The sequence below is a fragment of the Nematolebias whitei genome, chromosome 3, assembly GCF_014905685.2.
Source record: "Nematolebias whitei isolate Nwh7 chromosome 3, NemWhi1, whole genome shotgun sequence".
In the NCBI taxonomy this organism is placed as follows: Eukaryota; Metazoa; Chordata; class Actinopteri; order Cyprinodontiformes; family Rivulidae; genus Nematolebias; species Nematolebias whitei.
Genome location: NC_056500.1, coordinates 7943617 through 7960474, shown reverse-complemented (window position 1 = coordinate 7960474; position 16858 = coordinate 7943617). Strand labels below are relative to the sequence as shown.

At 38.2% G+C, this 16858-nt stretch overlaps 2 protein-coding genes across 4 annotated transcripts; one reads left to right on the top strand and one right to left on the bottom strand.

The window, feature by feature from the left end:
• The first annotated feature begins 1958 nt into the window (after positions 1 to 1958).
• Positions 1959 to 5385, top strand: dnajc19 (DnaJ (Hsp40) homolog, subfamily C, member 19). Its single transcript, XM_037697940.1, has 6 exons — positions 1959 to 2065; positions 2442 to 2493; positions 4163 to 4236; positions 4364 to 4443; positions 4661 to 4731; positions 5226 to 5385. Exons 1-6 carry the CDS (start codon positions 2063 to 2065, stop codon positions 5294 to 5296), a joined length of 351 nt encoding a protein of 116 aa, XP_037553868.1. The 5' UTR covers positions 1959 to 2062; the 3' UTR covers positions 5297 to 5385.
• Positions 5386 to 6062: 677 nt separating this feature from the next.
• On the bottom strand, positions 6063 to 16232 carry fxr1 (fragile X mental retardation, autosomal homolog 1). Of its 3 annotated transcripts, none has more exons than XM_037697937.1 (18): positions 16126 to 16232; positions 14084 to 14136; positions 13888 to 13981; positions 13717 to 13788; positions 13380 to 13528; positions 13189 to 13282; positions 12934 to 13050; positions 12537 to 12707; positions 11939 to 12017; positions 11618 to 11727; positions 11379 to 11471; positions 10449 to 10671; positions 10210 to 10303; positions 9952 to 10067; positions 9089 to 9295; positions 8608 to 8685; positions 7844 to 7926; positions 6063 to 7643 (listed from the first exon to the last, which is right to left on the bottom strand). In XM_037697937.1, the coding sequence occupies exons 1-18, from the start codon at positions 16174 to 16176 to the stop codon at positions 7467 to 7469; spliced, it is 2061 nt and encodes a 686-aa protein (XP_037553865.1). In that variant the 5' UTR covers positions 16177 to 16232; the 3' UTR covers positions 6063 to 7466. The 3 variants fall into 3 exon arrangements, with proteins under 3 accessions (XP_037553865.1, XP_037553866.1, XP_037553867.1); XM_037697938.1 differs by having other exon boundaries at positions 11379 to 11465; XM_037697939.1 differs by lacking the exon at positions 8608 to 8685 and having other exon boundaries at positions 11379 to 11465; positions 16126 to 16231.
• Between the last annotated feature and the right edge of the window lie 626 nt (positions 16233 to 16858).

Below are 16858 nucleotides of genomic sequence, written 5' to 3'. Positions count from 1 at the left end.
TTTTTATGAAATGAATGTATGACACATAAACTATTAGGACGAAGCTGAATGACATTCATTTGAATGGTTGCATAGTTGTCATCTGAATATAAATTACACATGTAGAAGAATACAATAACAAATAAGATAGAACTTTATTGATTCTGCAGGAATTTGTTGTGCCACAGTTTCAGTACAAAGGAACATACACAAGGAATCACACAAGATATAGAAAATAAGAGTGAATATCCAAAATAACAGAGAATATAAAAATAGCAACAATTAAGCTCCAAAATACAGTAGGTCAGGTGCAGACAGAAACATTAAAGTGTTTCTTGTAGTGCAGGATTAATTTTATTGTCCTGTGTGCAGAAAGGAGGAGGAGTTGAAAAGTTTGAAGGACTTCCTGTGTTGTTCTGTGGAGCATCTCGGTGGTCTCGGTCTACGACTGAAGGTGCTGCGGTGAGAGTCCAGGGTGTCATGCAGGGGGTGTGACGTCTTGTTCAGGATCTGGAGCAGTTTCCTCTGCATCCTCTGCTCAGACACCTCTATCAGAGACTGCTGGTCCACACCCAGAACTGAGAAAGTTCTCTTGATGAGCTTTCTGAGTCTGTTAGCAGCAGCTTTCTTCACCCTGCTGCCCCAGCACACCACAGCATAGAAGAAGACGCTGGAGACCACCGAGTGGTAAAACATCTGCAGCATGGTTCTGCAAACGTTAAAGGACCTGTGTCTCCTCAGAAGAAAAAGGTGACGCTGCCTCTTCTTGTAGAGGGCGTTGGTGTTAGCTGTCCCATTTTTTTGTCTAGGTGGACCCCCAGGTACTCGTAGCAGTCCACAGTGTCCAACTTAGTACCCTTGATGTTGATAGGGTTGTGTGTGTGTGTGTGTGTGTGTGTGGGGGGGGGGGGGGGTGATCTTCTTCCTGTAGTCCACCTGCAGCTCTTTAGTTTTTCCAACGTTGAGTTGCAGGTGGTTTTGTCCACCACACGTCTGTATTCAGCTTCCTGGTCACCAGTGATGCAGCCCACAATGGCAGAGTCATCCGAGAACTTCTGCAGATGCAGGATTGGGAGTTGTACCAGAAGTCTGAGGTGTAAAGGGTAAACAGAAACGGCGAGAGGACTGTCCTCTGAGGAGCCCCTGTGCTGCTCAATATGGTGTCCGAGGTGGTGTTCTGCAGCCTCACATACTGTGACCAACCTGTGAGGTAGGCTCCGATCCAGGTGAGTCATTCACCTGCATGCCCAGGAGCTTGCAGCAGAGTAGAGCAGGTCTTATGGTGTTAAAAGAACTGGAAAAATCAAAGAACATGACTTTTACAGTGCTGCCTGCCCTGTCCAGGTGTGTGTAGGCTCTGTGCAGCAGGTAGAGGATGGAGTCATCAACTCTAACGCGTGGCTGGTATACGAACTGTAGGAGGTCCAAGTATGGTTCCATCACTGATCTGACGTGCTAAGGACCAGCCTCTCTAGTGACTTCATGGCAGGCCAACATCAACAACAACAAAACATTATAAAGAGGTGCAAAAAGTAAAATATTTAAATTACTGAGTCATAATGATAAGACACTAATAAAAAATGAGATTCTAAAAATTACATGAAACACTAAGTGAAAACTTTGGTTGTTAGTCAAAGGTTAAAATGCTGAGATTAGTATAGAAAATACTAATTGAACTTTTTCAAATTCTAAGCAATTATTTTGTTAATGAAGGACAAATACAGTAACACAAAGTTTAAAAAAAAATCGTTATATGCTAAGTTAAAAGGAATTGTTCAGATACCTCATGAATCGTTGTTGTCCACTGTTGTCATCAGTCTTTGTTAAAATCCAGGCCTCTCTTGTAAATGAGTCCACGTGGCTCAATGAGATTAACCTGTTTAAGTAAAGGTTGAATAAATACTGTACACGGGCAGTTGGAATCCACTCTCCTCCGGGCTGCCGTAGTTTTGTGACGGGAGTTGGAATTTTACGACACTTCTCCTCGTTTCCGACATAAACATATAGAACCCTAGAGCTGCGTTACAGGAGGTCAAAACTTACGGTCCTGTTTTGTAAAGCTAACGGAATATAATACAGAGACATGGTAAGTCGGACCTGTTATTTAGTAATAGTTGGGTCGAGTATTAAAAACATATCTGCGCGCTCAAACGTGGGTCATAAAAACTTGAAACGAATTCATTTTTAACGGCTAAGCTAACGTTAGCTTGTTGTAGATGCTCCTGTGTGACTTCTAACAGGACAAACCAAGCTGTTTTTTAATTTTTATTAATGCTTAGTTTGAACCGCCACGATCAAATGGTTGTATTATAGAATATGACTAATAAAATGTCGATCTAAATGCACTGATACGGATTCTTAAATTATTTGTTTACATTTCTCAGCAAAAAAAATATGTGATACATTATACGATTATCTATCGTTTTCATTACGTTTTTACATGCTTGTTTGTTTTTTGACAGGCCAGCACCTTGGTGGCAGTGGGACTGACGCTGGCAGCAGCTGGTTTTGCAGGTGAGAGCTTATGAAAAATCTCTTTGAAACAAGATTACCAACAGACAAGATGCTGGTCATTCATCCACCTACTTTTCATTTACAGTACACCATTCAGTAAAGGGTGTCAGCAAATGTCAAAGGAAAAGTTTACAAGACAGTGGTGAGACCAGCTATGTTGTATGGTCTGGAGACAGTGGCATTGCCAAAAAGACAGGAGAAAGACCTGGAAGTGGCAGAAATTAAGATGCTACTGTTCTCTTTAGGAGCGACAAGGCTGGATAAGATTAGGAATGAGATAATCAGAGGTACAGCACAGGTTGAACAACTGGGAGATAAAGTTAGAGAGGCCAGACTGATATGGTTTGGACATGTCAAGAGGAGGGACAGTGGGTATATTGGAAGAAGGATGTTAGAAATGCAGCTGCCAGGAAAAAGACAAAGAGGAGATATATGGATGCAGTTAGAGAGGACATGGAGGTAGTTGGAGTGAGGACAGAGGATGCAGAGGACAGAGTGAGGTGGAGGAGGATGACTCGCTGTGGCGACCCCTGAAGAGGGAAAAGCCGAAAGAAGAAGATTCAGTAAACTGAGTAGTAAGTAGAAAAGCCACTTTAAATAAGACAAACATGTCAGCCAGAAGGTTGCATTTTCAATGATGTGGGTGCCACATTGGTCCTTAAGACCCCACCAACACCTTCAGCTTCTGTGGATGAAGAGCAGCCTAACAGAGCAAAGTGAAATTCAATTAAATTTTGATCACTTTATTATTTCAGAGGAGCAGTTTGAAGGCACAAAAAGCAGCTACACACACACACAAAAGATAAGCAAGGTCACTGCCTACTGCATACTCACTTCATCCCTATGAATCTAAAATGTCAAGTTAGAAAATTACATGGTTAAAAACACTTTAAAAGCAAAAATGTCAATATTAAGATAATATAAATATTCATCAATGAAATGACCAATGACCGTGTACTTGTTTGATTGAATGTAAAGCTACATAATATGGGGAAGAGTGAAGGGGCTTGACAACTTAAGAGACAAAAGTTCCCCTCTTGGATAATGTAGTCACTTAAATAATTTAATTAACAATTGAAGAATTTGATTTAAAAAAAAAAACAGTTTTTGAAACAGTTTGATTTTGAGTTTCTCAGGAGATTCACAAAATCCCAGCCCGAACAGAATCCAGCTTGCCGAGCTTCATTTGGCACCAACACAGAAATGACTGAACTAATCAGCATCCAAGAAATTAGCCAGAGGTGGCATTTAGCAGCTTGTATTCCGTCATTGGCTCAGTTGACCTACGCCCTCATGAATGGTTAATGTTAATTTATGAAGTGGTGTTTTTAAGTCCTTTTTACCTCCAACTTTATTTATAAAGGACTTTTAATAAATTATTGTGAGTTAGACAAGGTTACAGATTTAAGGGTTCTCACTTTTCCAGCTATTTGTTTTAAAAGCATTTAGTTTAAAAAATAATCTCATTAAATGTTAAAGAAAACACCTTTACACTATTTTTAAATGATTTCTCATTGTCCAGATGACCTGTATCAGCTAGCTTTACTTACCTGTGTTCTAAACAAAAATATTTAAGAGATAAATGTAGAAATATTAACTGAGTTTGTGTTGGTTTACTTTCTAAATCTTCACCCACAATGTTTTTTTGTTTGGTTTTTTTGTCCACCAGGCCGTTATGCCATGCAGGCCATGAAACAGATGAAACCTCATATGAAACAGGCCTTACAGAGTTTGCCCAATACGGTAAGGAGGGAAAGCTGTGATTCGTCTTTAAAGCTCACAAGAATAACAGATACTGCATATTCTGATCTTTACGTTTAGTCAGCGTTTCCTATATCTAACTTCTTTTCACCTGCACATGCCGTTACAGGCTTTTGGAGGAGGGTACTATAGGGGAGGTTTTGAAACAAAGATGACAAAAAGAGAAGCTGCTCTTATTTTAGGTGTCAGGTATGTAAACGCAACTTTCAGCCTTTCCTGTACCTCTTGAGGAGCCCGTTTCTTTTGTCAAGTCTATCAAAGATGTGCTGCTGAACATCCAGTCTGACGTGCAGTATCAGTATAAAGCTGCTTTTGTGCAGCATTTTGTCTCGGTAGCCCAAGTCCAAACAGTTCACAGACAATCAGAAAAACAGATTCTTAAATTATCTTCTATCTTTCTGTTTAGTCCCACAGCCAACAAGATCAAGATTAGGGAGGCCCACAGAAAACTGATGATCCTGAACCATCCAGACAGAGGTAAGGTGAACCTTCCTCGTCATTGCTGTATTAGTTTATAGACGGTGTACTTTTCTCCTAAGTTTCTTTCTTGTAAATGTAAAAAAAAAAAAACACACACAACTTGAACTTTATAAGTTGAAATTGATTTTCATTAGCCCAAAATCCAGATAGACTTTATTTATAGTATTTTCTCGTTAAATATCCATTTTCTTTTATATTTTAAAAATTACTCCAAACAATACTTGATAGATCAGTTTATGACTAAAAATAAGGCTTCAATCGAATTATTCAGTATTTAAGTCACTTCAATGGTTTTATTTGGCAATAGAAAATGTATATACTGGTACCTAGACATGTCTCCTTTCAACTATTAAGGATGAGAGGAGTAAATCTGACAGCTACACTGTTTTAGTCAAGTAAATTGAAATGTTTTGTAAGTAGATTTGTCATAAAACCATTAACTGCTCGATGACAAAAAATTCTGAGCATTTTGTTTGTATTTGGTCCCACAGGAGGATCTCCATACATGGCAGCAAAAATAAATGAAGCAAAGGACCTAATGGACGTCCAGGCCAAGAAATAAAACTGAAGATGTTAAAAATAAACGATTTATTCATGAAGATTTACTGGCCGAGGCAAGCACTTGATTTTTCCAATTAAATAAAATACATAAGCTACAGTTTTAGCTCAACCGTTTATTTTTCTAAGTTTAAATTTGATTGTTGCAAAAAGTTTTTCCTTAGCCATCTGCATTTATATTCAGAGTCTTCTCAAACGGTCTCTTAAACCTGGTTTGGAAATGTTGGAAAATTATGTACCGGTAATTAACACTGCTTTATATTATAACTTTAATGTAACTTTAACGTTTGCCAAAATGGAAATCTGCCCAAATTTCGTTGTATTTAGGTGCAATGACAATAAAGTTCTATTCTATTCTTAGTTCCATAATTATTTGGCAAAATGAAAAATACCAAGTCTAGTAAAAGTTGAAGCATGATTAGGCTTTTTTTTTATTTTTTATGATAGTCTTGTACGCATCAAGATCTTGTATCTACTGATTTGGAAAATCTTTTTTTTTTCTACACGTTAAATAAATCAGACATTTGGTTTTCGATCTACATGGAAGATCAAGTTTATTTAAGAACTACCTGCATACAAAACATATTGCACATCAACCAACCAGACAATCCTTAAAAAAAATACAACAAACTGTAGTTGACCCAACAAAAACACTTGGGATGTCACAACTGTCAGTAGTCCAATTTCTAATTTGCCTTAAAGAGAACTCCTGGATATCTTGTTTTAGTGTCAAGAAAAAGAAGTGTTTTAAATACTGTACACTTTTTTTAAAATAAATAATCCAAATAAATCTCCTTCCTTAAAAGAACAGTCATGACCAGTTTCCAGCTAGCCAGTGTGGAAGAACCATGAAAATGACATCATTTCCTGGGCCTGCTTTTCTGAAACATCTCAACACCAGGAAGTCCAGTTCTTTACAGGATTTTTGCTGCTTGGGACACTTAGAAGTATATTAATCCAAAAGACTGAGCAAAGGTGCCCCAAGTTATTTAATTGAATATCTGAAAAAGTTCTCAGCTCAATGTTCCCCACCGTTCAGTAATGAGATGTTTAAGACCCAGCACTGATGGCTACACACCTGCCCAGCACTAAACCACAACAGGCCAGTTTTCAGACTCAACTACAATCAGCTTGAACAGAAAAAGGTTACGCTTCAGTGCAAACAAAACAACTCTTCTCATTTCTTTTCCAGCCACACTGTAATAACGTTTCCTATGATCGAAGTGGTTGCATATTAAAAAACAGGAAGCAGCTAATGTCAAACCCTTTAACAGCTTTATATATATATATATATGTATAAAGGATATTTGAACCCCCCCAACATTAAGAGCAGACGCACCTGAATTTTAGAAGATGGCTCTTAAAAGCCTTTAGAGCATTCTGAGTGTTTGCGTTCCCCTGCCTGCAGCACTGTAAGAGAACATTTAGCACATGAAGACACTTTATCGGGGCTGACTGGCAGAAGGTCAACGAGTCACCCAGAAATATGTTAAAGGATTTCAGATGGAGTGCAGAGCCAGGCAGCAACATGTTCAATCTACTCTCAAGGCACAATGTATGTTTCCAACTAACTTATCTGTATCTGCACCGTGGTGCAGTTCATGCAGAACAATGACTTTTCAAACGATCTCCGATGCATGAAACAAATCGGGAGACAAAATAAAAAGTTTGGAAGCATTTTTGCTGAGTCTACCTGATAAAAGGCAGACATCATTCTGGAAACCTGCCATGATATTCTGAACCATATAAAAACAACTACTGCATTAATACCACAGTATGTTTGAATGAAGCCCCCGTCTGCATTTTTACAAATACTGTCATTCAGCCCAACCTCTCGTTGAGCTCTCAATGAAGAGCGGACCCAAAAGTAGTTTGTGTACATGTATGTAAGTCTGACTATCTTTGGCAAGATTATACCGGAAGAACTATAGTGAGAGGAAAAAAAGTCAAATGAATAGTTGAACAGATAAACATGTATATAGGAGATAAAGTTTCAAGACTGTAAAATTTGTGCTGCAGAGCAGGTTTCAAATATTTGTTACGTAGAAAAAGAACAGTGCTTGTGTTTAAATGTTAAGAAAAACGTTTGATGCTTCTCCAGAGACGTGGAGATTCAATCAAGTGTCACCAAAGACATCCAAATATTTGAAACCAGTTTCTAAGCCCTGGTCTGGTTAGGGCAGTCCATTAACGACAGGCGGCGGGCCCGAGACTTCGGCGGGCTTGTCGGGAGAAGACCTGGGAGCTTTAGAGGCACCGTTGCCTGAGCTGTCAGAAACCCCATTATTAGAACCATTGGTAGCTGGAGGAGCAGACTGTGGACTGTTTTCATCAATCGCTTCCACCTGACCCTGAACACACAGAAGGAAGAAAGAGTAAAAACTGGAATTAAAAAAAGGCATAAAAGGGAAACAAGTCTGCGTCTGTACTTGACTGTAGAAAAATCCCATCCAATAAATCAGAACCAAATATACTTGTGTTCCAGAAAAAAAAAAAAAAAATCTATATAAAGATGATTTGCTGTGTTTACATGTAGCATTTAGGTACTGACCACATCTTTGTTCTTCTTGGTGTCCTTGGCCATGATCTGTCTGCTCTGAGATTCAGCCCTGGACATGTAGTCAGCCACACTCACTGCACAAATATAGAAACAGAAAACAAAGCCTTCGGTAAAATAACACGGCACAAACCTTGTACTAACACACTTTTAATAGATCATTAGTAATGAAAAATGCTCGGCAGATCTGGTTTTTCAGTGTGTGTGAATGACTAGAACAAAATGAAACGGTGGAACTTGCAAGGTTAGACATTTTCAAACCTGCGTACATGTCCACAAAAAAAATGGAAGTGTTTGTCAGAATATATAAAACTGCAAAAAAGTTCTGTTAAAAGTATATTAGACTTGCAAAAAAAGGTTATAGTCAAGTTTTTATAAATGGAAGACAAACTCAGATTGCAGCTCTTGTAAATGACAATGTAACTGACATATTTAAGCTAAGTAGTTAGTTAATAAAAGTTTTCTGTCCATAAACGCTGTATAAAGAAAGAAGATCCATATTGACTATATGCATATGTGTTTATTTTGTTAGAAACTCTTGTACAGCATTAGGATAACATTTCCCATTGCAGTAAAAATCCACAGATAAAAAATAAAACAAGCAGCATGCATGCTGGTTAGTTCTCGATTTGTTTTTTGGGAGTTTTTTTGGGTTTTTTTGTATTTTTTGGGGCCACACAAACATCACGAGGAAAGGTGCACAACTTCTAAGCTGAGCCACTGAAGCAATGACCACACGAGCAGGTGATGTTGGTTACCTGGCTGCCTCTCCTCTGGCAGGCGGTTTCGACGACGCCGGCTACGATTGCGGCGCTGAGGTTTTACTTCAGAGTGCTCTAGGAATGTTAGGTTGTCACAAACAGAAGGATGGGTGCCTTCAGTATCCTTTTGTCTTTAAACTGCAGTCACTACTTTTTACTTTGAAATGGGAAACGGTGCACAGCAGCACAATCCTGACAACGTTTTACTTTGTTGGGATGTGAAAGTCATGTACAATTATTTATTTCTGTTTCAACCATCATGGCACTGTTTGTTTTGAAGCTTTTTTAAAGTTCTCTTTAAAGGTTTACTTTTATTACCACTTGCAAGTACAGAGAAGCAAACTATTTTTACATTGGTTGTACAACTATTTAAATTGCAACAACAGGAACTTGTCTCCATCTACTTACAACTTCAAGTTTTGTGTGTAAATTGCTAATGAATGTAAAACAGAATTACACAACAATTTGTGCTTCATACCTATCCCATTTTCGCTCACTGAGGCGTTGTCAGACTCGCTCATGCCATCTATCAGTGTAGCATCCTCATCCGTTCTGCGTCTTCGTGACCTTCGGCGGCGGTTGGCTGGCAAGTTGGACTCACTAGCATCTGTATCAGCTGTCTGGTCTGTCTCAGTGTTTGCCTCTAAAGTTCCATAAGAGTGGTAGTTCTCATGATCCCGAGGGGCTGCAGCAAAATGACATTAACATTCAGAGGCAGCAGGTTGTGATTCGATGAGATGATGCCATCTGACTTCTCTTTACGTTAACAATTCTTATACAGTAGTCCCTCGCTACTTCGCTTATTGCAAACTCGCTCCATCGCAGTTTTTCAAAATAAGATTGGATGTGACACACAACTGGCTGATTAAAATGATCTGCATGGATTTTTTATTCAAAATAAATTTTTAATTATTTAGCACCTGCTGCACATTTGTGCAGCCCTGAGCTGCAGAAAAAGCTTCCTCTTGCACCTCTGTGCAGTTCATACAACAGGATAAAATTCCTGCTGCAGCTAATCAGCTGATCTCATGCAGAGAAGTGGGCGTGGCCAATAACGCTTGCAGGTGGCAAAGAGCAGACAAGGTAGGGAGCTGAAATCATGACATTCTGTGCTCTTTTAGAGCGTTTAGAGTTTAGAAACATTGTTTAGAATTTTGCAAGAGTGTGGGAAGGGTTTAAAACGCCTTACTATATATATATATATATATATACTAAAATAAACTACTACTTACTACTTGTAGTACTATTCCTATATCGCAGTTTTTCCATTTATCGCGGGGCTTGAGGGTATGGATTCCCCCCCCCGCGATAAACGAGGGACTACTGTAAAGTGAATTGTACCATAACTGTTGCTGTATCCTCTTCCTCCTCGACCCCTTCCAGGTCCTCCTCGCCCTCTGCCGGGTCCTGGTCTTCTGCGACTATCTCTTTGTGGTGTAGGTCCCCTCTCTTTTTTCCTGAAAGCCCAATAAAGCAAATAAAACTGAGCCTTTAGAAAACATCCTGCAATAGCTTCAACAATTACTGTAAAGACTTGTTTCATCACATAAACTACACATTTTTGCAGCTTTATAAGTTTAAACATAGAAAGCAGCTCACCCATCCTGGTCCTCTCCAGCCAGGGACCAATCGCTGAGCTCCTCTTTACGCTCTGAATCAGTCTCAGAGGCGTTTGACTGCTCTGAGTTGGTGCCTGAATATAAAAAACAAACGTGCATACAAAAATGAACAAAGACAAAAAATTAGCAGAATATGTTATTTTGCAAAAGTAGCACATTTTGGAGTATATGGCAATATGCAAGTTGAATTTATGTAAGCTTATGTTTAAAATTTGCTACCATATCCAGTATTGTAGTTATAGCCTCTGCGCCCACGACCTCGACCATTGTAGGAGCGACTTCCACCACTGGAAGAAGAGGTGGCATTGGCGCCGTTGTCTGTATTGTATGCTCCTCTCTCTCCCCTATCTCCACGCTCCCTGTCAACTGGTCGGTGACCCTGGGTGATCTGCCGCAGCTGTTCATCAATTTGCAGCCGCTCGAGACGAAGCTGCTCCACCTCCTTAGAGAGAACAAACAGAACAAGGAGAAAATGAAGAGATAAGAGACGTGTGAGCGATTCACATTTTCAGGCTTTAAAAAAAAAAAAAAAAAATCTGTCAAAGCTGACGTTTTGAAGGTCATCACTGGATACACATGCATAGATATTATACATCTACATCACATCCAGAGCACCTTGTGCTGTTTATTCTGCTTCCCTGCATATAATCCACAATTTGCCTCAGCTCTTCCTCTAGCTGCTGGCTCTCTATAAGAAGCTCCACCATGTCCTACATACATTGCAAAGCAAACACGAAGCAGAACTGCTGAACAAAACAAGTAAACAGCACAGGTCACACATGTACATAGAGTGCAACAACACACAGCAGAGCAGCACAAGGTTAGTTATGAAAAGCATTACATAAATTAGTAATTAAGTTATTTATTACTATTACATTAGGAAAACAGTACACTTTCTGTTAAGAATGATTCTACTACTAAACCTGATCATAGCACAAACTTAAAACCATGTTGCTTTAGCAGTGATTCCAGTGAGCAAAGAAATGCCTGATAAACTTTGTATAAGCAAACCTGATCAAAGAAGAAGCATTTAAGGCAACCAAAGAAATCTCTTATTTGACTATGGAATTCAGTAAAGAAATGATTCCCCAAAACAAACAAACATGCACTTAAAACAAGCCCAATTCAACATAAACTTTGGGGTCTTACATTCAGGTAAGAAATGTGGTACTCCAACAAGACCTGAACGTTGCCAATGCTCTCCTTAGTACCGACAAAGGTGAATGGGACCATTCCCTGCGTCAACAAAACATAAATCCACAGCATGCATGTTAGTACGAGACTGTTGACAAATTATACATAATCTGAAAAAAGGTTTTCCTTTAACTACTAAATGCTTTAAGGTTTGCGTTATGAAAAAAGTGAGCATGTTGCAGTAGCAGGCTTACCTCTTGTCTGGGCTGTTTGTTGTCATTGTCTCCTTCTATTTTGACTCTCACCACACCAGACTTGTCCACAATTTCCTGGATGACCTTACCATTCTTACCAATGACTTTGCCTAGAGACATTGGATAGACAGATGTGTTGGAATGCAGAGGCATGTGAAGTAAAAAAAACAACAACAACAAAAACACCTGAAAGCTAAAGAAAATAACCTCAGTAGATAAATATTCTACCATTTTAATAGTTTTATTTACTATAATATATTTATTTTTTCCATGGTACAATGAATGTGGCAACAGTCACGACCTCACAAAACACAAACATACCAACGAGGTTCCTTGGCACCTGGACAGAATCTTCCACAAATTCCAAGTAGTTCCTGGCCTTCTTTACCGCCTCCTCTGTCTAAACAAAATCATGTGTAATCCAACATAACATTAAATATGCACATAAAAAGGTGCACTTAAACAAATATAAATCAAAATGTATCTATGAAGTACACAGTGGTGGAAGTTGTGTGTCACTGTAAAAAAACAGCACATATAAACACACATAAATATATGAATTACCCTAATCAAAACTGAAAAGTAAAATAACTGTTAGGGCAAAAATTTAATCTATTTATCAAAGGTATTTTTTCTTGTATTAACACATTCTTTTATGAAAACAGGAAATTTTGCAAACTCAGTAATTTTAAGCCATACTTAGCCTAACCATAGAAAACGGTTAATTTGTTACAGCGCCAGCTGTGAACTTTCCCCGTGCTCACATTTGAATTGTCCATTTAATGTAAATTAATTAAATGTGAATAGATTTGCAAGAACAAATAGTTTTTGGACTTTTTGTAGCTATATGCACCTGAGCTTTTGATTTTGGTGCATTTGTTTGCTCGTGTTTCTTTGTGAGCATCACACACTGCCCTACCTCTCCATAAATCCTGAAAGTTCCCGTCTCCTCGTCCAATTCAATGGCGGTGACACCTGGAACTCTGCGTGCTTGTTGGATGTTGCTACCATGGCTGCCGATGGCCAGGCCCATCAGATCTAGTCTAACTGTAAACTCTTGTTGGAAGGAGGAGACCAGTTGTCTGGAGGTCTACAACAATCAAAACAAGAAACACTTTTATTCATTAATTAAATTCTTTTCCAAAATACAACACAATAAGTCAACATTCCAATAAGTCTCTTATGTACCAGTATGTGTTTCGTGGCATCTCAGTACAGCACATTTACCAAAAGATTTTCCATTGTCCTGTTCTGATGATAATATTTATTATGTTTGCTACAGTAAAATATTGAAAATATAAAATCTTGTTACTGACCTCCAGATGTTTAGTGGCCTCCTGGTTGCGTGACATTAACATCAGCTTGGTTTTGAGGCTGCGCAGGTGCATGTCACTCAGCAAAGACACACGCTTCACTGTTGTGTCATTGGTGGACTTGACACACACACAAACACACAATTAAAATAATTACACAAATATGGAGCGTGCATTGTTGAGTCACCCTCTGCACAAATATAAGGTGTATTAGAAATATCCAGATATCACCAGGAGATTTCAGCAAGCTATAGTTACCACAATCACTAGTTCGCTGGTCTCTGGGCAGTATGAGATGCGGCAGGCTCCCACAGCCTTCTTGAATTCTTTATGTGCATTCTCATTCTGACACCTAAAACGGGGGGAAATGATTGCTAAAGTAAAATCAAAAGAACAACACCTGTTTTTACTTTTCTACTATGGATCATTTTGATAGTGATAAAACATACGCTTCCTGTAGCTCCTGAGGAACAGGGACAGTGCATTTGTGAAAGGTGTTCTTGGTAACAGCCTTGTTGGTGTTGACTGGTCGCAGACGCTCAAAGGTTACTATTTCATTGTAAGTGGCATCACAGGCTGCGTACTCAATCACATAGAACTGGAAAAAAGGTTGAGTAGGTTGAGTTAATACAACTTGTATAAAAGGCATTTTATACATAAATTGGATTATAATGAAGCAAGCAGATTTAAGAGGATTGTTAAATGAAATGTTTCTGAAAGAAGACGATTTTTTATTTATAGGATTGTATAGTTTTGAAGATTAACACTAATCAGAACAATACTCACATCTCCTTTCATCATGCGGACTTTAGCTAACCACCATCCACAAGGCTCCTGTTCATTAGCTCTGGAAAATATCTACCAGGATATTAAAAAAAAGTAAGAGTAGGGTTTAAACAAAAAGGAACAAGAGAGAACAACAATAACACGTTGAAAGTCTTTATGTGTCTGCCTCACCTCCACCTCCTCGCCCTCTCCAATGTCCTTTTTAGCATCAGCAGGTGGTGGTAATCTGACATCACTGAAGGGCACCTGGCGTTCTGGCTGCCAACTAAAATACAATACTCTGTCATACTTTATTTAAAATTAATGTGTAATGGTACATTTGTCTTTTGGATTTGAGAAGTTGACAAGTAAAAAAACAAAAGCTTACTTGTTCTCAAAGGCAATGGTGAGAGAGTCATCGTGGATATCTTTGATAAAGCCCTGCAGGACAGACAAAAGGACAAAAAGATATTTTTTTCTGAAATACTGAAATTCAGTGATTTTTTTTTTTTTTTTCAACTGGGTCCCCGTTTTGTTGAGCTCTTACACAAATGCACTCACACGTGCACACTTCAGCCAGCAGTTTCCCCACTTGCTCAGAGTTCGACACCGGGCAGTAACATGTCAAAGCAGGCATCTAACCACTGATCTTCCTCTAAGTAAAGTACAGCCACAGTAACTAGAACATTGTTCTCAAATGTTCATGTTCTATTTTATTATAGATATTTTGAGCATGGACTTTGTTATGTTCTATTTTAGTTTTTTTATTCTATTATTTTTGCTTGGCAAGAACAGATATTTTTGAATTGTGAGAAATGAAAATCTTACATATCTGAAATATTTAAATCACAAACATAATGATGAGCTCTTTTTAATGGGAGACTGCGATGAAGTGAAAACTCAAAGCAGTCTGTAGGATCCTTAGATAAATAACGTTATTAACTGACTTCATATTAAGTTTTTGTGCAGTGCCCTGAGACAACTTCTGTTGTGATTTTGCACTATATAAATAAACTGAATTGAATTAAAAGCTTAGAAACCAATTACTATCACCCACCACCAAAAATAAAGGTGTGCGCAAATGTTTGCCTTGTTAAGTAAAATAGCTCATGAACCATTTAATTAAACCTTTAGAACATAATAAAATTATTTACAAGCGTACACAATAAAAATAATTGTTGCAGATTCTGGAACTGTAATTGTATTGCACAACTGCTTTTCACCTATTCTCAGAATGCACATAGAAATTAGTCATTTTACCCATGTTCTAATTATGAATCAAGTTTATTACTTTATTTTAGTCTAATTTAGCATTTATTGTAGTTGTGTGAAAATAACTCACACTGTTATTCTGTGTATGACAATAAATTACTTGAATCTTATGGTTAATCACAGATTTGCACATCAACAGTGCTGAATAGACATAAATAAAACCAAAAAAAAGCTCTGGGTGGGTTCAAAATATATTAAATCTGTTTTCAAATATGGACAACAAACACTTTTATGCAAGCCTTGTGACTGTCTCGTGTGGAAATATGTGCCAGAAAGCTTCAATAAAGCTAAAAAAAAGTCACACCTTTACATAATTCAAGACGTCAAGAGTTTCAGATTCTGCCTGGACGTGTCAGACATTTCATTCACAAAACATGAGCTTTTTCAACAGTGAAAATCAATAAAGAATATATTAATAGTCGTCTCAATAATAAATCTGGATCATCTGGGCCAAGAAGGTGAAATGAGAAACAAAGATGAGGAACAGAACGACACGAGAGAAAGAGAGAAGTGGGAAAAGATGAGTATCATTTGAGGTTGCAGGTCTAGAAATAGCTTGTAAGTCTTGGGTATCAGCGACCCTCTGCTGACATACCAGCTGGTCAGGACTGACAGGGAACAGCTGGCTCAGATAGCTTGAACATGATGAAGGATCAAATAATAGACGGAAAGCAGGCAGGCGTGGTGCTGTCCACACATACATGCAAAACATCTAAGCATCAATTTTGTTAATCGAATGCAGTTAATAAACACTAAAAAAGTAACTAAAATAAGAGACAGGTGTTTAACAGCTAGAGCCTCATATTTCAGCTAGAAATCAACGCGATTAGCGTGTTAGCTAACGTTTAGCTAATGAACGTTACAGCCAAAACAAACGTTTAAATAAGCTTTTACCCGTTTTATATTCGACGTACCGCCTGGATAATGTATTTCTTCTCTTGGGTGTTTGTAAAAAGTCGATAAAAAGTGACGCTAGCCGAAGACTTAGCAACGTTAGCTTAACCTGCTAATGTGGTTAGCTTTGCGATTAAAACAAGAATCTGAATAGATTTAGAGCCAGTCGGAACATAAAGCTGCGGTCCATGAGACTTTACTCAACACACTGTATTGGATAATGAAAGGTAACGTTTACAGCCATAAAGATAGGCCGGTATTTACCTTATAATAAGCGCCGTTGGAGCCACGGACCTCCACCGCCAGTTCCTCCATATTGGACACGCAAAGGATGCCGGGACGACAGGTGTTCCTTAAGGAGTCCGGAGTCAAGTTATTGCTGTGAGGTTTCAAATCTGGTCACTTACATGTTGTTAGGTTACAAACTGAACAGAAATTATTCTTAGGTGTTTTAAGTTGAGTTTTACTCCTGCTGCATTTACATTACATCACTGTGAATGACAAGGATAGTTTCAACGTAAACTTTATGTAACCCTCTTTGTTTGTCTCAGGTCCAGTAGGATGACTTCACAGCAGACATGCTCAGGTTCACTGTATTCATGGTTAAATGGGGAGCTGACTGTGATTGTATAGTGGTATTTAACATAAATTTACATAATTAATCCACATAATCAATCTCATCTTTAACATAAATAACAATGAATATATATTTTTAGTACAGGCAATAAAATCACACATATAACATTCAACCTAGCAAGAGAAAATCAAGTTGGTGGTTAACATCAGTCCAGCAACTTCTGCCCCTATACATTAAATAAAATATAATAAATAACCCTATGAGCAATAGCTCCCAACGAGCAGTTAACAGTTGCAAAGTTAAACACAGCTAAAACGCACACCAATAATTATGATAACAGTTAAAAACATATAAAACATGGCAAAATTACACACGAAACCCTGTATATAATTAATTTTGTTTAAAACATATGCAAAAATA